The sequence below is a fragment of the Oryzias latipes genome, chromosome 10 (assembly GCF_002234675.1).
Source record: "Oryzias latipes chromosome 10, ASM223467v1".
Classification (NCBI taxonomy): domain Eukaryota; kingdom Metazoa; phylum Chordata; class Actinopteri; order Beloniformes; family Adrianichthyidae; genus Oryzias; species Oryzias latipes.
In genome coordinates, this window is record NC_019868.2 from 9,793,271 (window position 1) to 9,819,986 (window position 26,716).

Here is a 26,716-nt window from a genome sequence, read left to right on the forward strand (position 1 = left end):
AATGTGGATGCAATGTTAATGATTCACGAAGCCTGATGATCATGTCAGGAAAAAAGCACAAAAAAGTTTAAGACGTTGAAGAAAAAAATTTATGATGGTATCAAAATATATTTTAAAGAGTTTAGTAAGGGTAAATGATTGATCTGAAGCATCAAAATGTTCTTAAAAAAAGATGTAATGTCAACAAAATGTAAATTCTTGAAAAAAGAAGGTTTAGTGCCAAACAAATGATCTTGTCCACAAGATAGAAATTCTTCAAAAAAAAAAAAAAGCAAGAAAGTTTAGTGCTTATGTGATCTGAGATCAATAAGATATATACATTCCTTAAACAAAAAAAAAGTATAGTACAAATGAATGATCTAATGTCATCAATATATACATTTTTAGATTAAAAAATTAAGCAAAGTACTTAATATATGATCTGTCAAGATGTTTATTTTTAAATAAAAAAAAGAAAGTTTTCTACTTAATATGTGATCTGCCGTTAACAATGTAATTATTTAAACAAAACAGAAAGCTTATAATCAAATAAATGATGTAATGTCCAAAAGATATGTATTATTTAAACGAAAAAAATTGTTTAGTACCTTTTATATGATCTAACGTCAACATATTTAAAAAAACGACAAAAAAATCAAGTTTATTACCAAAAAAAGATCTAATGTCAACAAGATATATATTCTTTAAGTTAAAAAAATATATATAAATGTATTTATAAAGATTTTAATGGACAATGTATTTATAAATGAAACCCAGATTCAAACTCTTATTTTTTTAATGTGAAGCAATAAGTCTAACAGGCTCATACAAACGTGTGTCAAATCAATCACTTCCCTCCACTTTTCATCAACGCCGGACTGCCTTACATTAAGAGATAAAAGTATGTAGTATGGCATCAGAATCTCAACAGACTCACTTTATCATGCCTAAAAGAAGAACTCTAAAGCACTTGACTGTCAGGTGGGTCATTTGTCAAGAAGGATGAATGTATACAAATGTACAAAGAAAGAAAAAAGGGGGAGAACACAATAGTATCAATAGTATGCATATCCTTATACAACTGAACTGCTTCAAAAACACTGTAACAAAACAAGTGCTGCTTTTTTTGGCACAAACTCTGGTTTAAACATGTTGTATTGATGATCACAGCATTATCATTTGGCTCCATAGCCTTTAAAACTATCAGACTTGACTGCAGGTCACACGTCGAAAACACTTTTCATCATTATGGATCCTCCCCAAGTGTTGGAAACAAGCATCTATTAATAGTCTGAGTCCTGTTCTTTCTATCAAACGTGGTACATTTAGAGCATTATTAGGTGTGTCAATTTTAGCGATGGGATGAACAAGAAGGGGGAAAAACTTGATAACAAACTATGGACGAAGAATCTAAGTTTGAAAATAAATATTTTTCCTCTCCAAAAAAAAAAGACAAAACAAAAAAGAGACCGTAAACTGAACTTTGTCGTCTTTGTCCGTGTTTTCTCAGAAGTGCTGAGAAATGTGGGAGAAATTCTCGTTTTCAGTGGCCATGCAGTCCACAGGATCACAAGACCCCTGATGAAAACCCTGTGGAGCAGTAGCCATTGGCTGGTCGGTTGCTGCGGTGAATGGGATAACAGCGTACATCCACTGGAGGAAAACACAAGATTCGAAGGCCCATCACTCGGAGGGGTTTCATCCCAAATGAACCAACTGCAGTTCGTCTTTTCTCTAGGCCACATAGTTGTACTGGTTGGAGTTTTCCTTGTCACGCTCCATGTAGTCTCTGTCAATAAGAGACTCTATCCTCTTCTTCAGATCAGCAGGCTGAAAGGAAAAAAACCGACAGGAGTGAACACATGGAAGTATTCCAGAGCGGTTTTTGTACTTTGAAATGGGCTGAAAATAATTAGCATGCTCCCCCAGCGTAAAGTCCCCTTGTCTGTAATAATTCTTCAGATTTAAGTGAACTTAAACATAAGAACAAAGATTTATTTTGTCAATTTGATCTGTACTCTTCTGCTCAAAGGTGAACAAGCAAAAACAGGTCAAGTTACAAACGAGATAATCATGTGACATCAGTGCTGAAACAACTGAAAGTTGGCCAGGGAAATGAAAACCACCCAAAAATTAAAAACAAGAGAGCATCAGAATGCAGATGTTATCCTGCCCATCAGCTGCAGCTTACATTCTACAGATTTAAGAGTAGATGAGTATTTTGACCACATCTAGTTCCTCATCTAATCTATTCAAAAGGTTTGGATGGGGATTTCTCTATCATGTGTTTTTGGCCCTGATCCGGTTCAGTCATTTGATTTAGAGTATCTGCCGATACAGAGTCTCCATCTGATACTTCTGTAACACATTTAAAAAATGAGCACATTTATTAAAAAAGATTCAGTTTGTCCCTTATTATTTATTCTTTTAATAACCTCCTTTTAACATTTAACACTGAAACAAAGATCAATCAGGCAAAAACAGTGCAACTATCAACTAGGTGATAATAATTCACGAGACAAAGTTTGGTGACTGTAGCTTTAGTATCTACAGAAGTATTGAATATTTTTGATCATATGTGATTCAGATCTCCAATGAAAATTCTTCAAAATTAAAAATGACTTTCTTTAAAAAATTGTTGCTGTATCTATGGGACCATTTATTAGTTTTGGTTGTTTTTGAAAAAATGGTGGACTTTTCCTTTCACCCCCCTCACTTTTTTTCCCAGAGTTTGCACTTTGCAGACGGTCCCTTGGCAGCCGTCACGCTGCAGAAAGAGCCATTCTCATTTAAAAGAGATAAAGCTCAATATTTTCTTTTGAAATGTCTCTGTAGGTCGTTGTTTGAGTTGAGACAAAACGCAAGAGACACTTGCTGTCAGTTTTAAATGTTTAAGAGTCGCTGAGCCCGGAAGTTGGAATCTGTAAACATTTTGCTTTTGTGCACGTTCTGCTCCAACTAGTGCCATATTCTGTTGCACTTTACGGCACTAAAATGTCCTGATCCATTCGTAATATGCAGACTACTAGTGAAGCATTTAGCTATACTAATGTAATAAATATGCAATCCCAGATTGGGATACAACATCAGATTCTGATCGAGTCTGAAACTACGTGATTGCATCGAGACATCCCTAGTTTTTAATGCGGTCAAGATAATAGAAAACAATAAATCCAATTTTCCTTATAAGTTAGCACTACTGTACTAAAAAAATGTAAAACAATCATGAAAACACATTTACAAATTCTGACCTTAAAATCTGAATATTGAGCTTTATAAGAAAGCTTTGTATTTCACTCTAAACTTTCCTATTATTCTTATTACCTTGACAGGGAACTTGAGCTGGTTATAGACTTCAGACATCAACAGATTGTGGCTCAGAGTCTTCCTCATCTTCATGATCCGTACGATGGCGGCATCAATCTGATACTGTCGATCCTGAAAGACCCTTTCTGTGGTGCTGGCTTGTTCCTCCACCTGCAGGGAAAACCAGTTCCAAACCACTTAGCATTGGGAGGTTACTGATGTTAGAAAGGCCTCTGTGGGGAAACTTTTAATACCGTTTCTTTCATCTGAATCTGATTTATCTTGATCCTGAAGAGTTTGTGTTTGAAGTCGTTATTGCAGGAAAACTTGTCTCCATCTTCCACATCTTTGCTTTTTGGGGTTTTGGTGAGGACACGAGCTTTTCCACAAGCCAGTGACTGAAGCGTTCGGCGTAGTTCACCATCCTCTGCCAGACACAATTAAACAAAAATGATCTACGTTACTACAAACAAATTTTCAACTTGCAGGAGATAAAAATAAAAAAACCAATTTGCCACCAATCCAGTTTTGTTGAAGTAACACAAACCTATTCCTGTGGCCAGTTTGATCTCTTCCAGGCTGAACTCTTCCCCTTCGTTAAACATCAGCAGCACCAGAGTTTGAAAAAGTGACACCTGTAGCTCCTTCTTCCCCTTTTGTTAAAAAAAAAAAAAGACACAAATGACATTTAGTAAAACAGCTTGAAAAAGAGGCAAATACTCTAAACTCTCCTTCATAAAAAAAGTTATGAACCTCTTTGAATTCAGCTTTTAAAACACAGTGGCCTAACGTTGACTGCCACTGCAGTTTCCGCCCACTGTGTTTGCCCAGGTAAAAAGTCTTAAAAATCTCTTGCAGTCGCACCATCTGCGAAAAAGAAAAGCACAGCGTTTAGAGGAAGAGACGTTACTTTACAGAAACAATGGGGCTTCATCACTCACCTCTGGAGGCAGGTGCACTTCCATCGGCACATATGTTGGCCAGTAGCCCATGGTGAGGATATTTACCGTCAGCTCAATGTTCCCAGGAATGTTTTGGCACTGCATGTGTAACGGAAAAACAGACGCGTCATTTTTCCCTGATGCCACCGTTGGAAAAACTTTAATCCAACAGCCATGTTTGATCATCTTTCCCAAAAGAGTTTTTGAAGTTTCACTCCGATCTTCTTTTGATCTATTTTAAATTCGCTCCCAGTGATCTTGATTATGCAGTTTTTAGCCAAAAACCAATAACCCTGTGTCATTTTCTACAACATAGTTTCTGCAGAGCGGCAGCAATTCATTAAATTTGCCATTAAGTTGTTGGCACAGAGACTGTGGGCGGCTCAGCGTATTTTCTATGTAACATAGAATCTCTTTTTCAAACAGCCTTTTTTCGTCTGCTCCTGATTCCCAACTATATGCATAAAGAAATGGTCAGAAATGCCATTTTAAGCCTGATTTTCTTTATGTCCTTCATCATCAGAAAAATGCCACAACAACATGTTACACAAAACACCCAAAAATTAAATAAAAAAATCCTCTTAACATGTTTAGATACTTTGTCTTTTTTTTAGAGACAGTCTGAGGTGGAAATGAACATTAAAAGAGCACTAACCTGGGGAATTTTAAAGTTGAGTCAAACTAATAAATGTTTAAGTGCAATGATTAGAATTGTATTCATAAGAACGGCTGCAGTTACGAGTAATTTTGAAATGATCTGAATTGTAAAGCAGAAATATTCTTCTGCAACAAGAAATTATAATGAAATGTTTATTTTCACATACCGTACTAGCTCATTGTCCATTAAAATCTTTCCAGTAGGCAATGGAGCAAAGCCATCAATGATGTAAACAAATAAAAAATACTGTACATTTCACCTAAAAAGCCCAAACAATAGAATATTTTTTAAATAGTCTCCTCCTATGTGTAAGAGTACTCCAAAGAAGTATCAATCTCTATAGAAATGTAATTACAAAACATAAAGACTATGACTCCCTCCTTCTGCAAGACGGTGATACAGATTTGTTCAAAAATCCTTGTGCAATAATGGTACAGCAGAGGCATAAATCCACCTTTATTCCTGCACTTGCAGATATGCAGCTCTTTATATTGGGAATCCACTTAAGACCGTGTGCGTTTTGTTATGACGCCGATTCTGCTTCACTTTTACTGTGGACCTCACATGCCTTTCAGATCCATTCAGCTGTTATTTAGACTCATTAATGCTACTTTTGTTAAATTGTCTCAAACCTTTGTCAGATGCAGGTTCAATGGTGGCTTAAATTTAGTCCAGTTTGTTTTGTTTAGGAAGTGCATCATGATTTAATCTTTTGACCTTTAACAGCTTCATTTTTTTTTTTTTATGTTTACTCCTGTTGCTTTTTATTGATTTAATGTGATCTGATCTTGGCTGGTCAGCCTCCTTAGTAAACAAACTTTGTACCTTATGGTTTTGTGTGACCTTCACACCCCAAAATAAGTAACTGATTACATTACAAAACAATTAGCATTCAGATTAGTGGTCAAAACACAATCTTCTAAAGACCAACTCTGTTGAAAATGGTGTTTTTAAGATGTTTTTGTGGCATTTTTCTGATGAAGGACATCAGCGCAAAACGTTAAACTTAAACTTTGCATTTCTGAGGATTTCTTTATTCAAATCGATGAGAATTAAGCGCAGACAAAAATGCCCTTTGCAAAACAGCTTACATGCAACGTAGAAGAAAGCGTGAGTCACAAGCTCCATTCTGATGCATCCACTTAGAGAATAGAGCCATGAATGTCTGTTTTCCTCACCTGAGCTCAAATCTGGCTCAAAACTGTACGGCTGGACAGCTCCGACATTGCTCCCCATCTTTGAAACACTGGTAATGTTAGGTTGTGGATGTGAGGTGCTGTAAGCTAGCAGAAGACCGTGTAAACAGAGAGCTCTCAGCAATAAACGGCCCCTCAGCTCAGATAAACTCTAATGAACTACTGTTGCTCTGCCTAAACTTTGTGATAGAAAAGGATGCAGGTTTTTAGATTTAGGCTAAAATGAACCGCTGGGAACACTTTTACAATAGATCAAAAGATGATCAGAGTGGGACTTTAATGTAAAACTTAATTTGAAATTCTTGTTTGGAACATTAGACCTTTGCAGTAAAGCTAAAAGTGCCGTTCTACTGGGTCTTTACCTGTTTGAACTGCACCATGATGTCTTTAGAAAGCTCCATATCCTTGAACATTCCCTCCAACTTGCTGGTGAACGCGGCTCCACATTCTGAATCAAAGACGAAGGAAAGGTCAAAGGTCAACACACGTTCTGCATCACTTTGTTTTTAAAATATTTCTCTGTGTGCTTGTGTGGATGTGCGACAGCTGGCTTCAACACACCGTGCTTTAGCTTTGACAACATCGACTTTTCAGCATCCACCGAGGCACTTTTTCCAACCAACAACCTTTTAGCCAGGTCTTTTTTGTAGAAAGCCTCAAACACATCTTTTCCTACAAGAGCACATGGTTTGGTGACAAAAAACAAATAAAAAGGAAGAAGAATCAACAAAAACAGCAGAAAGCAAACCTTACCATAGATGAATCTAAAGATAATCATGATCTTATCCAGCATCTTCTCCAGTTCTTCATCTGTTGCTTCTTTGTTTCCTGCTCTCAGTTTTGAATCCACATGTTTTGCTATTTAAATAATAAGGAAATCAGAGGAGATGGTAATTAGTGCTTGTGATGTCACAGTTTGGCATTTATGGTAAGGAAAAAAAAAACCTTAGGCTGCTCACCTATGAGCTCTGCAGGTTTATTTGGCCGCTTGTTAATGAACGTTTCAAAAGCCTCCTTCATGGCGTTAACAAACTTTTCATTCCTTATGAAGCACACGTCCATGATGTGATCCACCTTATCTTTGAAGTCGAGCAGCTCTTGCACCATTGTTTTGTCTTTTTCTGGGTTGATAACGATTGTGCTGCCAAAAGCCTGGGAGGGAAAAGTCAGGGCAACAGAAAAAGACCGAGACACGGAGGAAACATATATTTTTAAGTGCTCGGCATAGTTTCATTTGTGCTTTTAAATCACCAAGTCTGACCTTTATGTACTCTATCCAGTGCTGCAGGAGCACCTGAACACCACCTCGTACTCGACTGAAAAGCTGGTAGAGAAGAGACAGATCCTGAATTCTGTTCTCGTCCAGAAGTTGAGTTAGCCCTGCAGGATCCCAACAACAAAAGTCAGACCCTTTCTCTCATTCCGAATCCATCAGGAAGGTTCACTCAAAGCTTGAAAAGCCATGAAGGCATCGTTTTGTTTGGAAAAAGTTGCTGTTGGGTACCTTTTTGAAGAGTTGCTGTGAGATGTTCACCAAGCAGCTGCTTCTCTACTGTAGCAATGAGAGGTTTTCTGAAAAGAAGATGATTAAAAAAAAAAAGAAAAAGAAGATCATCAGGAAGTTAGTGAAAGGCTAGTGGAGAGTAAAAACAAACACTCACTGTGTGCTCTGGTCTAGATATGTGATTACTCTGTCAGCCTCTTCCTCCAGGCGTTTGCTAACATGGTGGAGATACTCTGGAACCTAAAAAAATAGATGAAAGAAACACAAAAATCAGCATTCAGTAACTTTATAAATAGTTTATAGAAATAAGATGAGATACAAAAATTTAAAGAGTCTGTAGAAATCAAATAGTCAATTTAGAGGATCAAAAGCAACAAAAATATCTCCAGAGTTGCTGAATTTAAGTTGTTACTTGAATTAAAATATTGCTATTTTATAAAAATATCATTAGCATGTCAGAAGATTCCTGGAAGTAAACCAAAGAAAAAGGATGAACTTCTTCATTCTTATTGCTGTGACGAAAAAAGTAAATCTTTATTTGTGAGGATCTAAGTTTGATTTTCTACTCTCTGCTGGTTTTAGTAGTGTTAAGCTGTGGATGAACAAAAAATGTCCACATCTGTGTGAACACCTAAATGCTCCCGTATGAGTTCTTCTGGCTTATGAGCAAGCAGAAAACTGAAGGTGCTGTGCAAATTTGCAGGTGATTTATTTTTTAAGTTTTAAAAGAAAACAAAAAAGAGTTAACAAATAGACCAAATTAGGAAAGCAAAAACCAAATTTGAACAAGTTATTTGTTGTAATTTATAAAAAATAACCAAAAAGGTGAAAAGCAAAAATTATTCTTCAAATAAAGTGTCGAAAACGAATGTGGTGGTGAGTCTAACAGGTTTTAATTTATATCCCTTTACTGGAACTGATAACATTCATTGTTCATGCATGATAGATATTTTTTCCAATATATTTTTATTTAAAAATACAGAAAACCCCCCAGATATATCTTTTTTTTTTTTTTTTTTTTCATCTTCTTGACCGTTTTTCCATTTCGGGGTCACGGGGTTGCCGGAGCCTATCCCGGCCACTTGGGCGTAGGCAAGGGATGCCCTGGACTGGTCGCCAGTCTGTCGCAGGGTAGAATATCCTCAATCACACGTCCATTCACTCTCACACTCACACCTATGGTCAATTTAGAGTTGCCAATCAACCTATGAAGCATGTTTTTGGACAGTGGGAGGAAGCCGGAGATCCCGGAGAAAACCCACACATGCACGGGGAGAACATGCAAACTCCACACAGAAAGGTCCCCCATTGATGTTCTGGTTCAGGTCCCCCAGCCGGGACTTGAACCAAGGTCCTTCTTGCTGTGAGGCAAGAGCGCTAACCACTGCGCCACCGTGCAGCCTACCCCCCAGATATATATTCTAAGTAAGCTTGTCATTCATGTCCAGGAGTTTGGATTAAAGTTTACATTGGTTGGAAATTCAGACTACAGATATTTTCTGCCGAATTTCAATAACCAAACTCTGCCAGTTGATGACAAAGGTCATGGAAGAACAGCAAGTCCTCCTACACCCACCTATCCTAATGCAGATTATACTCTAAAGTATAAAAGTCCCTGCATCCTGTGCTTTGCACATACCAGAAATTTACATTCAGGTAATTTAGGAATAAAATCTGGGTCTACATGGTAAAGTTACATTTGGGTAATACGCTTTTTGTAGTCATTTCTGTTTCCTTGAAAGCCATAAAATCAACAACTATGAGAGAACCTTAAAATATCCTTTAGTTAGAGAAAAAACTGCTTTGTTAAAAATAGAAGTGAGAAACGACAACAAAAACCTCGGATTCTCCAAAACTACTGGTAATTGATTCATTTGGAGCCAATCATTTTTAAACAATGTCTCTGATCACTATAATTGTAAAAACTAAGAAGATTTGCATTCGGTATTTTTTTGACTTATTATTTAAACCTCTAATTTCTTTTTAATGTGTGTTTCGAGGGCATTAGGTTTCAAAATCACCTCTCTCTCCTGCATCAGCCTCTGTCCCTCTGCAGCGTACAGGCGGTTCGTTTCCTCCAAAAAGCGCTGCTCAAAGGAATCTTGATAAATCTGTCAGAAACAACACATTTTGTTATCAACTAGGTGTACTTTGCTACATCTTCCCATAGGCTCTTTCTTTTATCATCCTAATGTGTTTTTAAAACAAAAATGGATCCATCATGTGCAAAGATAGCAATACGCAGGCACCTGCAGGTCAGAGAGCATGCTCAGCAGGCTCCTCAGCAGGCTGCGGTCTATGGCCTCTCCATTTCGCTCCCTCTCAATGAGCAGCAGGATCCCGTTGATGGTTTTACTCTGGACCTTCAAATCACTGATGATGTAGAAGCGGAACAGCTCCAACCCCATGTCCCTGCAGAACCCACAGAGGCTGCTCAACATGATGTAACCCAGGCTCACGTCTGAGCGACAGGCACAGCAACCACTGAAGACTTACCAGATTGATGGCAGCATTGAATTCTGTAAAACGTATGTGCGATCCAGAAACAAAAATATACTCCTAATCATGATCTGCAAAGAAGCCAAAATTAAACATTACAATCAAGCAAGGATATCAATTCTTTTAATAATCAACTCTTACTTTCAGAGACAACCATAGGGTTGTCTTAAAGACAGAAGGAAAACAAAACATTGTGTTCACAGTTTAAGAGAAAAATGATGAAAAACGTCATATATAATGCTAAGAAACTGTTTTACATTGAAAAAATTATTGTAACTGACCGAAACAACATTTCTTTTGAAAAGTTGTCTGGTCTTCCGGAGAAGATCCAGAAATGGATGAACAAGTTTTAATTCCAGAGAGAAGTGGGCAGCGTACTGTCAAAGCTACATTTTCTTTACAGCTGCTTCTACCAGTCTGCTATTAACTTGATTGCTTCATTCCAGTTTGCACAACAGATCTGACTGTTTCCAAGCTGATCAAGGAGTCAATATATGCTCCATTTTCTAGAAGGTGTCAAGCTGCGTGACAAAAAGGACAGTCAAAACGAATGCCACTTTTATTTTTGTATAATATTTAGTTGATTTTAACAGCTTATTGCCCTTCAACCATGACAAAGACAGATTTAGGATGGACACATTTGAAGGCCCACTCCAAAGAAAATTGTGCTTTCGGTGTTTAGATAGATTAAAACTGCATTTCTGACTATTTCTTTATTAAAATCGTGATGGATTATGAGCAGATAAAAACCTGCTGTTTGAAAACGCTCTAATTTGTGACGCACACAGCGAAATGGGCGGGCCAAAGTCTCCCTACTCGTCTCCATTCCTAAGCATCCACTTGCAGACAAATAGATACATCTTTGTTTCCCTCATCTGAGCTGACATCTGGCTCTAAACTGTACGGCTGGATAGCTTTGATAATCCTCGCCACTTTGGTTCCACCGCGAATGTTAGCTTGGGGGTGTGAGGGGCTGTAAGCTAGCGTGAGAGAGTGGTAACAGGACGGGCTTACTCTGCGCCCACAACTCACAGGGGAATTTCTAACGAATTCCTGCCGCTATGTAGAAACTATGTCCTAGTAAACAACACAGGTTTTGTGATTTTTGCTTAGCATGGCATAATCAGAACTCTAAAAAAAACCACTGGGAATACTTTTAAAATAGATTATAAGATGATCAGAGTGGGACTTGAAAGAATTTAACTGTGAAAACACTATACTCATCTTTATTTTAGAGAATTTGCAGAGTAAAGGAATAACTCAAGTTCAGAATATGACAGTAAGTGTTGATTCTAACAACCTCACATGTGGGAGGAATAAGTTAGGAACTATGAAACAACACGGACTGTTATCCCTTCACTGTACATTACATTTTTTCCTGCCGGGAACATTTATTTCTGTTGTTTGATGTAACTTTTATGGGATGTGAGCGTACGGTAGATTGTGACACATCCAGAAGACACTCAGTATTCGATGATCTACTCTCGTGTAATGCTTGTGTTATCCCACTAAAACGGTTTCTCAGAAAATTCCTTTTTCCCCCCATAAAACTTTGCTGCAAATCAGCAAAGTACAAAAGCCTGAAAATCTACTTTTAAGTTATATCGAAAAGTTCACCTCCTTATGTTAACAGATAATGTACCTTCCTTTCAAACTGCCTCAGTGTACCTGTAATCTCTGCAGATGTTAATTATAAAACGTGTGACCAAACTTACCATTTGTCTGCAGTGATCTTGCCAGCACTTGTCGATTTTCTTCAGGAAAAGAACACTGTCCAGGGCATCCGTAAGTACAACGTTAAGAGAAAACCAGACCGACCTGGATGAGTTTCAGCGGATATTCTGAAAACCACATCATCCACATTTAAGGAGAAACTCAAACTGGGAAGGATATTCTCTGAACTGATCGATTTGAGCCTTGATGTGATCTTCACACGCGGCCCTCAGCTGTTTGTAAAGCTTGGCAGATACCTTATGGAAGCAGAGGTTTTCCACAGCCTGGTTAAAACACACAACAAAAATGGGTTACACTCATGGCAGCAGAGGGGTTGCATCACAAACCGCACAGGTTCAATAAAAGGAAACTTTAGGAAAATAACATTTCAACAAAAATGCAAAAATGACCAAGTCATAGATTAGGCAGCACCAAACGCTTGCTAGTTTTTAAAAAGAATATTAGATTTCATTATGCACCTAAAGTCATTTTAGATTATGTCTCAGCCCAGATCATAACTACTCCACCACCGTGCCTAGCAGCGAGGCTGAAGGAGTTGTTCTAAAATTCTGTTTGTTTATTAATATGTCTTTGTTTGACCAATGTGTTTACATCCAAGTGGAAGAAAACCAACATGGATCTCCATATAAGAGTTCGGATACTTGCTGATAATAGGCTAAAGTGCCATCTTCCCCCTGCAGTTCTTAGCGACCCATAGGGAGGACTCTGTTTTCCCCAACGCTTCTGCATGCAGCCAGCCTTCTTGAGGTCTGAGGTTGATACCTGGTAAAGCTCCTCTAGATTGTACTTGATAGAAGTGCTGTTCTGTATGGCCTCCACTGCCTCTTTCAATTTCTGCCAGGTTTCCTGTGTGTAGTTCTCTGGTAACTTAGGTTTTTCTGAAAAACAAGAAGAAAAAAAAACACGTCACAACGTCACCCATGTGGGAAAGCAGATATTTCAAACACATGTCAGCAGAGTCCAAATCCAGGCCTCAATGCCCACATTGCAGCTTCTTGCTGGTAAAGAACACCTGATCCAGGTAATCAGCAGTGTTACAGTTTTGAATCTCAATCTGTTCAAGAGTGGTTCCAACAGCATAAGCTACTTACTATACTGTACAACAGACAAAATATAATTAGATAATTAAAAAAATGACATTCAAAATGTCTATTTTTTTTGTTACTGCTTCATTACTAAACCATCCATCTGGACGCCAGGTTGAGCCATTAACATGACATTTTCTGTTCATTTGTTGTTTGTGTAGTTATTTTTTCCTCTTTAATAATCTTTCCTTTGGTATCATTTGATCATATTCTAGTTCCTTTTCTAAAAAATAAATGACAATAAAGACATCCATCATGTTTTTTTTATTAGGGGTGTAACGATTGATCAACTTAATCAATGAATCGATTTCTTTTCTTACAATCCAACCAGATCGATCTGTCTAAGGCAAGGTGCTAATGGAATTGACCTAAATCCTAAAATCATTTCAAAGTGAAAAACATCAATTATACTGATGTTAGAAAATACCATAGGTTTATTGTATTATAATGTAGAAATGACTAAGCCCATCACAGTGAATAACACACATGATGTAATCAAATAAAACTGATCAGTCCATCATTCCAGTCTAATGTGTGGAAACACTTTGAATTTAGCAAAGACGTGCTAGAATGTTCTAATAATGTTCCCTTCAGATTATTTTAAAGTGGAAAAACAACAGTGGGCTGAACTTTAATTCCTTCCATTTAATTCCTGCTTACTTGTTTGTTTGTACACATGTTTAATTTCCACTAGATTGTAAGATATCCAACTAAGAAATCTGGAAAACTTCACCTGTACTGTTCAGTACCAGGTATTTATCTCTGAGGGAGTAGTAGAAGTTTTGGCTAAAGATGTCCTGGGTCCATTCATTATAGGTCATCACATCATTCAAAATGAACCAATGTTAACTATGAATCATATTGTGAGCCACAAATTATGATATGAATGAATCGAATCTTTGTAAGAGAATTGTTCCACCTCTAAATTTAGTTACGATTATCAGTAGAGTGGATGTTTGTGTCCAAATGACAGGTGCATTCAGCATATATGGTTAATCTAGTTATGAGGTAACTGAGGGTCAGTGTCTGGTCTAAAGGGGTCCACTCTACGCCGCTGTGGTTAAAAAATGCAGAGCTAAAATGTGGGATATCATCGTCTGCTCGTAGTGCGTTTGATACCTCTAAAGTTTTTGATGACTAGTTTCTTGGCAGCTCCGGGTTTGCTGCTGGAGAAGGTGCCGGACCCCGCGGTCTTCGTCAAGCCGTTGGCGTGGTGGCCCACGCCGCCGGCCAGGAACATGGCTTTGCTTTTGTTATTGGAGCAGGAAGACGCGGCGTTGGCGGCGGCAGCCTCCTCGGCCATTTTCACATCCAGCCCGATGAAATCCACCGAGTCCTCGAACCGCAACTTCTTCTGAATGTGCAGCGCGGTGGGGGAGCCGGACGACGAGGGGTTTAGGGGTTTGGGGGGCGAGGAGGAGATGGTATCACTGGTGTCTCCCCTTTCTGAACCGTTTATTTTCCTCTTCTTCGGAGATGTGATGTTTCCACTACCGTTTTTGACATCAGTAGCCGCCGGTCTAGCCTCCTGGGTTGGCTGTGGTGGGGGATTAGGGGAAGATAAACCTGTTGGAAACATGAAAAACGGGGAATACTAATTCTTAAACAGCCAGTCTTCTGATCCGAAACTTCCAGAGTTGATTGCCGGGGAAAGAGTACGGCGTCCGAAACCTTTAGTATGTTTTAGCACAGGAAGGTTTTAGTTATTTTTCCTTTTCATCCGGAATAAAACAGACAATAAACTGCAAACAAGTCAGCTCCACTTGAACCTAGCCAGCTCTCTCTTGTTATTGCTAGTGTAGGAATAAAGATGGTTGGCTATTGCTTCCTCCTTTGGCCTCTCTTGGCTAACCGCGTCGTAAAGTCGTTCTACCAGAGCGAGTCAACGCAGCGGCCAACGAAGACTATTATTTACAGGACGGATGTAAATACAGTAGGAAAAAAGTCGTTTGAAAATTAAAAACCATCCCAGGTAAAAACAACAACAAGAAAAAAATCGCCCGTTAAAAACTCGTCGGTGACCTCACCGGAAGTACTTTGTACAAAATTACTTTTTGCACAAGCGTGTTTTTCTATACTCAGTACTGTGCTGTATCGGACATGACCTCTAGAGGGCGCCAGATAGATAGATAGATAGATAGATAGATAGATAGATAGATAGATAGATAGATAGATAGATAGATAGATAGATAGATAGATAGATAGATAGATAGATAGATAGAGTTTTAAATCTAAACCACCGTTTAAAAGGCATGTGCATTTTATAATAATTTAAATATTCCAATAGTTTATCAAAACAAAAGTAGATATTACTGCATTTATTACAAAAATAAACGGCATTTTTTTTTAACAATGTAAAGACCAACCCAGTTTTACAAACAACCCACTGAAAGAAATAGCTTAAAAACACAATATTATAACCACATCATTTTTTTTTTTTTCTTCCTTTGGCTGATTTTGAAAAAATAGAAATCAAATAAGAGTTCACATGACAACGTCTTTACCTTTTTTTAACTTTGTTTTTAAATCACTTAGAAAACGTCAAACTGATTATTTTTTTAACTAACTTTCTGTTAAATTGACTAAACGTTCCTTCAGAGATCCTCAAAACAAGAACAGAGAAATACACATTTATAGCAAATGTATTACCCATTAAAAAATAAACAAATCCAAATTCACCAACATAAAAACATTGTGTTTTGTTGAATATTTATATAAAATTAAAGTTAAATCTTTTAAAAATAATTTCATTTAAAACGTGAAGTTTTTCTTCATTTTTTTTACCGTTTTGAATATATCTGCTTTATCAACGAAGCAATAAATAAATAAACGTGCTAATTGTGCTTGTGCGCCTCAGTTGTTGCTCGTTACCAAGGTTACAAAAAAGACGCGCACCGCTGCTAACCGTCGTAAAATGAGGCGACACTAGAACGACTAACCCTCGGCTGCCAAACAAGCGTGGCTCTGTAACCTAAAATATATTAATAGTTTTATATGTTGCTTGTTTTACTGTTAGCGAAGTGAGATTACAAAAGAGCGTCGACACATTTACATAAAGCGTTGTCAAGAACCCGTGAGAATGTTTAAGAAGTGAGTTTCTTCTTATTTCTTTTTTCGTGTTAGCTAGCTTTGGTTGCTAACATCATTGAAAACAGCAGTAGCGCTTTTGTGTTTGTAGAAAGAGTGTTTTGCTAATGACACCGGCGATTAGCATGCAGGTTCCAGTCACACATTGTATTATTGTTGGATCATACTAAACCTTGTATTAGTTAATTAACCGTTTTTCAGCATATTAGTACACGTTCTTTTCATCTTTTTCAGATTTGATGAGAAGGAAAATGTGTCCAACTGTATCCAGCTGAAAACATCTGTGATCAAAGGCATTAAAAATCAACTGTTGGATCAGTTTCCTGACATTGAGCCATGGCTCAATCAAATCATGCCAAAAAAGGACCCTGTCAAAATAGTCAGATGGTACGCTCTGTTTCCACTTTCCAGAGTTTCCATTTTAAGGGTTTGCTTTTTATTTAATTGTATTGTCTGGTTTTCATTTAGCCACGAACACATTGAAATCCTAACTGTGAATGGAGAGCTGCTGTTCTTCAGACAAAGAGAAGGACCGTTCTACCCGACTCTCAGACTACTGCATAAATGTGAGGTCTTCCAATGACTCTTGGATTGGTTGTTGCAGCAGCACAGCCTTTGATTTTAATATTTTTTATTCTGTTCTTAGATCCTTTCATCCTCCCTCACCAGCAAGTGGACAAAGGTGCCATCAAATTTGTCTTAAGTGGTGCAAATATTATGTGTCCCGGGTTGACGTCACCGGGTGCTAAACTCTACCCTGCTGGTTCTGACACTGTAGTTGTATCCTTTAATTCATGTTAAAGCATTTCACTCTTTAAAATTACTGATGTTTTCCTGTAAAAAATGCTCAATATTTTTGATCTATGGTCAGCAGCCTTTTTCTTAGGGTTGCGATTACCCGGTTTAACCTCCTTTTGCCCTCAGAACTGCCTTAATCCTTGGTGGCAAAAAGGTACTAGAAACATTCCTCAGAGTTTAGTCCATACTAACATGATGGAATCACACAGTTGCTCCAGATTTATGGGCTTTGTCATGTTCAAGAAACCAGTCTGAGATGATTCCAGCTTTATGACATGGCGCCTTAACCTGCTGGAAGTAGCCATCAGAAGATGGTTTACTGTGGTCATGAAGGGATGGACATGGTCTGCAACACGATTCAAGTAGGCTGTGATGTTGTAACCATGCTCAATTGGTACTAAGGTGTACTAAAGTGTGGCCAGAAAACATTCTCCATATAATCACACCACCACCAGCCTGAACTGTTGATACAAGGGAGGATGGATCCATGCTTTCATGTTATCGGCGCCAAATTCTGACCCTACCTTTTGAATGTGGCAACAGATATTGAGACTCAGACCAGACAACGTTTTTCCAATCTTCTATTGTCCAGTTTTGGTGAGCCTGTGTGAATTGTAGACTCAGTTTACTGTTCTTAGCTGACTGGTGTGGTCTGCCTCAAGGTCCACCGCAAGGTTAGACATGTTGTCCGTTCAGAGATGTTCTTCTGCAGACCTCTGTTGTAATTGATTTGAGTTGCCTTTCTGTCAACTGGAACCAGTCTGTCCATTCTCCTCTGGCCTCTACAAAGGCATTTCCACCCACAGAACTGCCACTCACTGGATATTTTCTCATTTTTCAGACCATTCTCTGTAAACCCTAGAGATGGTTGTTGGTGAAAATCCCAGTAGACCAGCAGTTTTTGAAATACCAGACCAGCCCGTCTGGCACCAACAACCAGGCCACGTTCAAAGTCACTTCAGTCACCTTTCTTCTCCATTCTGATGCTCAGTTTAAAATGCAGGAGATCATTGAGCTGCTGCCTTGTGATTGGCTGATTAGAAATTTGTGTTAACGAGCCCTTGTACAGGTGTGGCTATTTATGGGGTCAGTGAGCTTATATTACTAATCAAATAAAACAATTAACCTTAACTTGTTGCTACAGGCCATTATGGCAGAGGGAAAGCAGCATGCACTTTGTGTTGGTGTGATGAAGATGTCAGCAGAAGACATGTAAGACTATGATTATTTGAAGCAAATCTATTGTGGTTAATGGTTTCACGGGACCTGTTCTCAGTCTGTCCTTTTGATTTATTCTGACAGAGAGAAAGTCAACAAAGGAATTGGAATAGAGAACGTGCACTATCTAAATGACGGCTTGTGGCACATGAAGACTTATAAGTGATGCAGCATCTCATCCAGACCTCCAAAACATGTAAAGCTCTGCACATTGAAACATGGGCTGTTCACACTTGGATATAACCATGTAACCCTCTGGAGGCTTTAAATCAGCCGTCACAATTCACAAACACAATAAAAGATCTTCAATTTCAACTGCCGGTTGTTGTGTGGTTGATTTAAATAGCCTTATAGTAGAAAGCCAACAGGTGGTGAAGAAATGCATTCTTAATTACATTACTAATTTGTTTTTTTAATGCATTAAATAATATTCATGTGCAAACGACTTGAGTCAACATTTGAAAACAGGATGTGAACGCTCTCATTTATTGACATAAGGAGGGCCGAGGGGATACAGTTGCTGTTGCTGACAGTTGAGTTTTAAATTAAGTTACCATCTTGTGAATTTATCTTCTGAGTTTTCTCAATTGCAATTTCAACTTTTAATATTCCGTTGTTTCTAAAGTAAACAATTTAAATTGATCTTTGAAAATGTAACTTTACTAGATACAAAACTATTGCACACCACAGCTGCTAAGATTTTATGCAATTCTTTTCTTCGGCATTATTCCATTAATGAACATGTATAAAAATAACAATCTTAAATGAGTTTCAGCTCATTTCTATTAAATCATGAATAATTTATTAGTTGCACTGGCAAAACTGTGACACAGGTATTGAAATGTCATGAAATATCCGTTTAAAAATTGTAAACACTTTTTTCCTTGTGTGCTATTAAAATGGAAGAAGTGAAGCCAAAAACCAAACCTTTATTTCAAGTATTTTTCTGACAATCACCAACAGTCTCACTGTTCTGATGAAAGCACATTATAAAACGAGCAGGTTCCTTCAGTCCCACTAAAAGGGGTTCAGCACAAATGTTTGAATCTATTCCTTTACCCTCACAAGGGGACTCGGTACAAAAGTACTCAGAAACAAAGCAACGCTAGCATGGACTCTCTCTCCACCCCCCAATTCCTGCTAATTCAGTTGAGATAGTTTGTTTTTTTATTACTGTTGGTGGAAGCCCCAAAACATGAGAAAATTCAAGGAAGATCATAGAGAACATGCAAACTCAAACAACCCAGCTGATGTCTAAAATAGTTTTTTTTTGTGTGTGGAATGACAGTTGAAACCTAAAAAAAAAAGAAAAAGTCTGAAATTACACGGTTTCCCAGCTCTGTTTTCATTCAAAAGACTAAACTCCCCTCATTTGGATTAGGTCAAGTGCAAAAAGTACAAATGTACATAAAAGTTCCCATACAGAGTCCAACTTTACAAACAGCTTTAGAAAGACTTTACCCTAAAGTTCGGCGTGCCATCACAGCAGCAAAACAGTATTTAAAAACATGACATCCAGGTTGAAGGAATGCGTCTAATCATTGTCTGAACCCTCTGGAGGGTAGAATGCTAAAGAGTCGTGAAAGTCGTGCCCGTATGGGCGAAGTCTGTAAACGCCAAACATCATGACGTGCATTTGATTCGGGGACATCCCGCTGAATGTGACCGCCAAGTCGGAGCAGCAGCCCTCCACCACATCGTTCGGGTTGTCCTTGATACTATCTGCTATCAAGCTGTCCACAGTCCTGCTGTTAAACAGGCCTTTTCCGTGCGCATCTTCTCCATTTTCAGCAAACACGCCGGTGTATTTGAGACACACGGCCAGCTGCTTGTCTTCACTCAGTTTCCACAGGGCGCGGCCTTTTTCTGGACATTTGTCTTCGTCCTGGAACACGTTGATGAGCCTTTTCAGAGCTTCGTAGCTCAGAACAATTCCGCTATCATATGCAACGTAGTCAAGCTCACCAGACTTCATTGTTTTCCCCAGGTAGAATGGTTCATTTGGATCCTTTGTGAGAATAAGATACTTTAGATTTTCAATAATGGCAAAGGTGGTGGGCTGGGCCACAAAGAACCAGCGCAAGTCCCCGGCATTCTCATAAGCATGCTTGAGAGCTTTACGCAACCTCGCCCAGTCATCCTTTTCTTTAAGGTCAATCGCTTCAAGTGCCTTAGATGACTCTGATGTGTAAAACTCGGCCTTGTCACAGTGTTTGCTCCAGGTTTCTATAACCGTTGCCCAATAAATAAGGTTTTTTGGCTGGACCATGATGACGCAATAGACCCGAATTTGATTGTTTAATCCCTGAACTTGACTGTCAGAGAAGCGTCTGCTAAGCTCCTCTTTACTTGCTGCTTTGACGTGGTGATGGTGATGGTTGTCTGTCTTGTAGTCGCTGATGGGACTGAAACTGCCCATGAGGGACAGCACCAGGCAGAAGAGGCCTCCCATGACCATCCCCTTCATGAAAGAGCTTCCTTCTGACAACATGTTGACGACAGATCCTAGAAGAAAGAAAATACCCAGCTGTATGAGACTAAACTCAACATTTTTCCAATCTGATATGAAGCCTTTCCACAGATCTACCAAGAGCTATTTTGTATTCAACAGATAATTTGAATTTTCTCTCTGATTTTCATCTTGGTTATATTTGTTTCAACTTAAAAATAATAATAATAATAATGGATTGGATTTATCTGCGCTTTTTCTTGTTGCTCAAAGCACTTACAATGTATCCATTATTCATTCACTCCTCATTCATACTTGGTGATGGTAACTACTGATGTAGCCACAGCTGCCCTGGGGCAGACTGACACAGGCGTGGCTGCCAGTTCGCGCCTACAGCCCCTCTGACCATCACCGGGACATTAATGCGCATTCACACCAAGGACACAACAGTTGACTGAGGGGGGGGGGGGGACTCTTCGATTATTGATCAACCTGCTCAACCACCTGAGCCACTACCGCCCAACTTGCTATAAAGGTCTACATCTCTCTAGTTCTGAGCTGTTTATTAGACAATATATGCATTTATTTAACAGTTTGATTTTTTGACATGGATAGAGACGACAAATGTGTTTTGTCTGTTGTTTCTAGAATCATTTCACTCTTAAAATATTATAGAAACTGCACCGTTTCTGACTCAAGGTGCATTTCTAAGCAGAAATATACAATCTGAAGCTTAGTGCTGAAATACATAGGAAATGCAAAATGTCCAATCAGAAGACAAACAGATTTTGTTACATCAAAGAAACCTAAGAAAAATACATTGTAAAAATTAAAAGTAGAGTTTATAAATTTTAATAGAAAATAATCAACTAAAAAAAACAAAAACATCAAAAGTTTTTTTAAGCATTTAGACAAGTTAATTTTAACAGCTAAAAAACACTGACAAAAGAATTAAGCCAATTCAATATTATTTCCTGTTTTTCAAATAATACTGACTACACAGAGTAAAAGGTGTGGGATCTTTTGGTGGATTTTTCTCGTATAGAAAATTGCAAATGCAAAACTTTCAAAATGATCATCTCCGTTTCTAACTACTTAACTTTGCAGGGCTAGGGTGATCAGAAAAGCTTAAATACCACAGTAGAGTAATAAAAATATAAGATATTTAAGGAGATATTTTAACTGTAAGTGTAAAAAACTATAAAACATGACAGTTTATGGACTATAAAAAGTATCTCTCGTGACTAAAGTCTGTCAGTCAAAACCTTTCGCCTTCAACAAAGTCTAAAACTAAACTGTTAATGTTCCGACTAACATTACTCGTGTATTTTATCTTTGTACTTAAGACTAGATATATTCGATATTTTTTCTTTTAAAACACAAACTAAACTAAAGTGAATTCCTCCTTAGCATCCTGGCTGCTAACAAATGTTAGCTTCTGCTATTTTGAACGGAACTAATGTTATGTTCTGGATTGGGACAGAATAATATGAAATAAATTCATCACTGTACCAAGAGTAGGTTAATGTCGCTGTACCAGGAGGTCTTTGGGGGTTCAGCTGCCTTTCACACTTCTCCTTTTTAATCAGCCAACTAACGTCAGCTTGACAGCTTAACGTCAACAACGAGGAAACATTTTTCTCCTCCCCTTTCTTCTTCTTACCGGAAACTAAGCCACACAGTTTTGGCCACACTGCCCCCTGCTGTCACCCTTAGACAACTGACAATCTATTGAAAAGCGGCTTATCCGATTTGTTTTGCTTAAATATAATCGAAATTATGTAGCCTTATAGACTTATTGATATATTTTTCTATTTTATGCAGACATATATGTATAAAATATTTTTATACATATATGTATGTATATAAGTTATTTTTACACACACACACGCACACATGTATATATATATATATATATATATATATATATATATATATATATACACACATATATACATAGATATATTTAAGTATATATAAGATAATTTTACACACACACACACACACATATATATATATATATATATATATATATATATATATATATATATATATATATATATATATATATATATATATATATATATATATATATATATATATATATGTATATACCGCCTGCGCGGTTGTAAGGTCCGCTCACTCAGTTCCTGAATACGCTTGCTCAGTTGTTTTTACGCCCTTTCACTTTATGACAGATATGAAACGCCATACGATATAAAGACCTTTTTTTCATTTAACAACTTGGTTTTATAGCAATATCATACTTTCTGTTAAGGATATAGTATATGCCTCTCATAATTTTAATATTTTCTGTATTTCTTTAAAGTTCAACAACATCACGTGGATCTTAGATCTAAACCTACCTGCCTTTGTTTCCTTTATATGGCATCCGAATGCATCAAAATGTGTTGTTCTCATGCAGCCGACTCAGCAGATCCCAATAAATCATTTGACACTGTGCTTCCATGTCTGAAGAATATCAGTGACCTTTCAGTTTGACAAAAGAGGCCTGCAGCTCAAGCTCTCTGTCAGAAGATGGAAACTCAAACTGGCCTCAATCATTTATCATCTCTTTTTGATTTTGATGTAATAGTTTACATTTCAATAGAAAATGATAAGAAAAGTCACATTTATTGTTTTGAAGTGAAACACTACAAATCTGGTCCTTTGTTTTGATTTGATTTTGATTTTTTGATCTGAAATGGTTTATTTCAAACAATCAAATAGGAATAATACACAAAAACAATACAATCATCAGTTATACATTCATACAATAACTAATAAAACTTAAGATAATTAGACATATTAATAAATATTGCTTGAGAGGGAGTGGAGGAAAGCGAACTTATATAATCCCACCCCTGTTCTACCTTATGAATTTTATTACATGATTTATCATTATCCGGTTCCCAGCTTTAATCAGACAGGATTAATAATCTTGAAGTATCAATAAAGCACAGACAAAGATGAATTACTTAAATTATTTTGTAGAAAATAACTTTAGAAATCAACATGGCAATGAAGTATCCAAAATATATGCAGATTATGTCACTTATAAGTCATTGATATGATTAGAAAATAATACTATATCAGTAAAATAGACATAAGACTGTTCAAAATTCGAAATTTTCATAGCAAAATTTGAGTCAAAAGTTAAAAATATGTGCAAAATTATGCTAAATTAGGAAAAATCATGAATCAACTTATCATTTTTTTAGAGCAAGTGAAGTACTTTCATTAAAAGTCAATCAATTTAACAATTTTCAATAATTGATTAATCATTTGTTTTATTATTATTTTTTGTATTTTTTTTTTATAATAAAGTAATGCTGTTAGGGAAAATAAAAAAGGTCCATATTATGTCGAATGACCAAGGTTGGTAGGTAGGTAAGTTGAGGTCAAGTTGTGACCTCAACTTACTGAGAATCAGGGTCACTTCAGACTTTTCAAGAAAGTGATGAATCCAGGCGTCATATTTCTTGAAATTATTTGGCTTTTTGATTTATTACTGCATGTTGGTTCAGACGTCCGTGATCAAACACTGCTCAAAATCCTTCATGGTGTTAATAACCAGAATCTTGGACCGGTCTGGTGGACCGAGTGGTTTGACGTACATCCTGCAGCCTTTAACCCAAGTGTTCTCAATCTGCTTGGCCAGGCATGTCTGGCATGTTTGGCGATTTCAGCATTTCTTCTGGTTGTTTTAACTCTAAGATTAATAAATGCTGGTTCACTCAATATTTTGCATTTGGTTTTGTTCTTTCGTATGTTCATAGTTTTTTATTAGTTCTGTTAGGAATAATTAGAAACAGAATAGTTAGAAACTCCCTTTTACTTTTATTACACTAATGGTTTAAACTTGATTCATTATGTATTATCATCTCAAAATGATATTACATTTGAAGAAAGCACAACCAAGACTATTGTCTCATGACATTCCTCATCCTCCCTTTTTCATCTTTGTGTGTGCTAGTGTTTGTGCTCTGGTAAATGTCTGTGATAACCTCAGAGAGATCTGACACCTGAAGCTCCCTGACCTTCGAGCACCTAGCCTGCAACAATCTGTGGGTGTGATTTTCACGTCATTGTCCATCAAATGATCTTCTGAATATGCAAATGCAGGGTTTATATACCAAGCCCATCTCTGAGCTCCGTCGTTTGGACTTTGATGCAGCAACCTGTTCATCTGTCTTTAACCCTTCTTACAAATCTGTGCTTCTTGTGCGGAGTAAAACTGCCACCAAAGCTAAGTATTGTCTCTGAGTCATTATTCATTCATTTCTGTGTGCAGGAAACTGAGAGGGAACGAACCTAAAAATATTCCTATTTTACAGTCCTGTTTAGAGAAAATCAGTTTCCTCACAATTTCTTTTCCAGTATTTTATCACTTTGGTTTTTTATCCTTGTTGTCAAGTGAGCTTTTCATTGCTTGAAGTTTTATTCAGCTCAATGTTCTGTCTTTTGATCCTCTTTTTTTTTCTTTTTACACATTTATGTAAGTACCTCACAATAAAGAAGACAGTTCTATAAAAGTAAGACTTTTTAGGACAGCGTATAACTTTCAGAACAAATATTTTGACATATACATCATGGTTTAATGCATAAAGTCCACATTTTTTAGCTGCTTGATTCAAGTTCTCTTCAGCACAATAGGGGAAACACAGGGAGCTCTTGGTGGTTCCAGCTGAGATTTACCCTCATTAAGCTACAGGAACCACTTTAAGTTGCCAACACCTAGCTGACACACAGACAGCCTTTTTATGGTGGTTGATGCTTCTGTACAAGATTATGCAGAAATCAGGAGCTTTCCTTATGATCTAACAAACCAGGCTGGTGATGGGCCTTTTAGTAAAAGGAGACCTTTTTAAAAGGCCCAGACCCTATATTTGGAAAAAATTATAAAGGAAATATATGTGACGGAACTGCTGAATCATAAGATTCTAAAAGAGCTTTGTTGAAAAAGTGGGAGAAATGTACTTTATACACAACAAAACTCAGCATCATCAAGACTTGTATATGGAAAATGTTAAAAAAACCTGTGGAGCCAAGGCAATCTGTTCTGGTTTACAGATGTGTTTTTGTTGTCGTTCTGCATTTCACTTGTATGGTTTAGCATCTCCAATATGTGTGTATGTCTCAACTTTGTGTTAAAAAGCAATAAAAGGAAAGTGACAAAAAACAGTAAAGTGAAACCAGGTGAGTTTTGGGGCAGCCGTGGTGCAGTGGTAGGGCGGTTGACCTTCAATTGGAAGATTACCTGTTCAATTCCCGCCTTGCCTGCCCATGTGTCGAAGTGTCCTTGGGCAAGACACTGAACCCCACCTTGCCTCAGGTGGAAGGTTGGCGCCAGTGTTTGGCAGCGGAGCCGCCACCAGTGTGTGAATGGGTCTGTGACTGTAAAGCGCTTTAGGCCTTCGAAGAAGGTAGAAAAAGCACTATTTTCAGTATTTACCGTTTGATTTCTTGTTGGAAAACAGTACAATGAAACATCCATCATTTCCTAGCCTTTGTTCTGATCTTACCCTGCAATTGTTGGCAAAAAATCGAGAATGGCCAAGAGCTACATCTTCCTACCAAAAATATTTTGGTGTTATGTAGACAAAGCCTAAAATGATGAAAGCAGTCTTTGAAAGGGCTCACAGTATGGGACTCCAGATTCCAGATGAGATCGTTACTTGCCTACATTGATTCCTGCCACCTCTGAAGCTGTTTGAAACTAGAAATCGGTGGACCCTCACCAGAAAGGGTCTTTAAAAGGAGACTAGGAGGAGGAATTTCTAGAGATCTCTGCTCAGACCGTTACTCCAACCAGGGTAGATTAAGAGATTGGAAATGGATTATTGGCTTTAGTGATATTTTGAGGTGGATGCAGTTCACAGTGATGCCAAAAGAAACTACACATTAATCCCTTTAAAGCCCCACTTTGATCATCTCTTGTTTTGATCTATTGTAAAAACCTTCCCAGTGCTCTCTTTTATTATATTTATGCTACTTTAAATTCACCTCAGAGTCACAGGTGGGACTGTTTGCTCAGAGTTAGCCCACTCCCTTTCCCATCATCCTTCTGTTTATGTGCTCTTCGGTCAACCCCAACCTAGTCCAACAAAAATGGCAAGCAATACTGGAGCTTTCCAGCCTTTCAGTTTTGAGCCAGATTCCAGCTCAGACAAAGAAAACAAAGATGTACATGGATCTATTTGTCTGCAAGTAGATGCATCAGACTGGTGTGGAGCAGGGAGCTTGTAGCTGTGACGTAGGA

The 26,716-nt window shown here is 37.7% G+C and overlaps 3 protein-coding genes across 5 annotated transcripts; 1 reads left to right on the plus strand and 2 right to left on the minus strand.

Moving 5' to 3' along the window:
* Positions 1-757: 757 nt before the first annotated feature.
* cul4b (cullin 4B) lies at positions 758-14,955 on the minus strand. Its single transcript, XM_011479924.2, has 20 exons — positions 14,022-14,955; positions 12,580-12,695; positions 11,977-12,080; positions 11,799-11,868; positions 10,081-10,154; positions 9,834-9,996; positions 9,606-9,695; positions 7,742-7,824; positions 7,585-7,652; positions 7,342-7,460; positions 7,040-7,232; positions 6,834-6,938; positions 6,642-6,752; positions 6,443-6,528; positions 4,227-4,325; positions 4,039-4,152; positions 3,833-3,938; positions 3,540-3,712; positions 3,304-3,456; positions 758-1,809 (listed from the first exon to the last, which is right to left on the minus strand). The coding sequence occupies exons 1-20, from the start codon at positions 14,479-14,481 to the stop codon at positions 1,714-1,716; spliced, it is 2,583 nt and encodes an 860-aa protein (XP_011478226.1). The 5' UTR covers positions 14,482-14,955; the 3' UTR covers positions 758-1,713.
* Positions 14,956-15,789: 834 nt separating this feature from the next.
* Positions 15,790-18,320, plus strand: mcts1 (MCTS1, re-initiation and release factor). 2 transcript variants are annotated; one of them, XM_004073088.4, is made up of 6 exons: positions 15,795-15,992; positions 16,224-16,376; positions 16,458-16,555; positions 16,636-16,769; positions 17,932-17,999; positions 18,090-18,320. In XM_004073088.4, the coding sequence occupies exons 1-6, from the start codon at positions 15,982-15,984 to the stop codon at positions 18,169-18,171; spliced, it is 546 nt and encodes a 181-aa protein (XP_004073136.1). In that variant the 5' UTR covers positions 15,795-15,981; the 3' UTR covers positions 18,172-18,320. The 2 variants fall into 2 exon arrangements, with proteins under 2 accessions (XP_011478227.1, XP_004073136.1); XM_011479925.3 differs by having other exon boundaries at positions 15,790-15,992; positions 16,224-16,555.
* Positions 18,321-18,914: 594 nt separating this feature from the next.
* On the minus strand, positions 18,915-22,117 carry c1galt1c1 (C1GALT1 specific chaperone 1). Of its 2 annotated transcripts, none has more exons than XM_011479926.3 (2): positions 21,992-22,117; positions 18,915-20,510 (listed from the first exon to the last, which is right to left on the minus strand). In XM_011479926.3, the coding sequence occupies exon 2, from the start codon at positions 20,494-20,496 to the stop codon at positions 19,540-19,542; it is 957 nt and encodes a 318-aa protein (XP_011478228.1). In that variant the 5' UTR covers positions 20,497-20,510; positions 21,992-22,117; the 3' UTR covers positions 18,915-19,539. The 2 variants fall into 2 exon arrangements, with proteins under 2 accessions (XP_011478228.1, XP_004073137.1); XM_004073089.4 differs by having other exon boundaries at positions 21,967-22,105.
* Positions 22,118-26,716: the final 4,599 nt, after the last annotated feature.

Excerpts from the sequence above, each read along its gene's own strand:
- cul4b (XM_011479924.2), bottom strand. The coding sequence starts at position 14,481 with ATGTTTCCAACAGGTTTATCTTCCCCTAATCCCCCACCACAGCCAACC. Across the intron at positions 11,869-11,976 it reads CAAATCGATCAGTTCAGAGA|GGATGCCCTGGACAGTGTTC; the intron begins ATATCCTTCCCA and ends CGTTGTACTTAC. Across the intron at positions 7,825-9,605 it reads GGCTGATGCAGGAGAGAGAG|GTTCCAGAGTATCTCCACCA; the intron begins GTGATTTTGAAA and ends CTATTTTTTTAG.
- mcts1 (XM_011479925.3), top strand. Across the intron at positions 16,556-16,635 it reads TCTCAGACTACTGCATAAAT|ATCCTTTCATCCTCCCTCAC; the intron begins GTGAGGTCTTCC and ends TTCTGTTCTTAG. Across the intron at positions 16,770-17,931 it reads CTGGTTCTGACACTGTAGTT|GCCATTATGGCAGAGGGAAA; the intron begins GTATCCTTTAAT and ends TTGTTGCTACAG.
- c1galt1c1 (XM_011479926.3), bottom strand. The coding sequence starts at position 20,496 with ATGTTGTCAGAAGGAAGCTCTTTCATGAAGGGGATGGTCATGGGAGGC.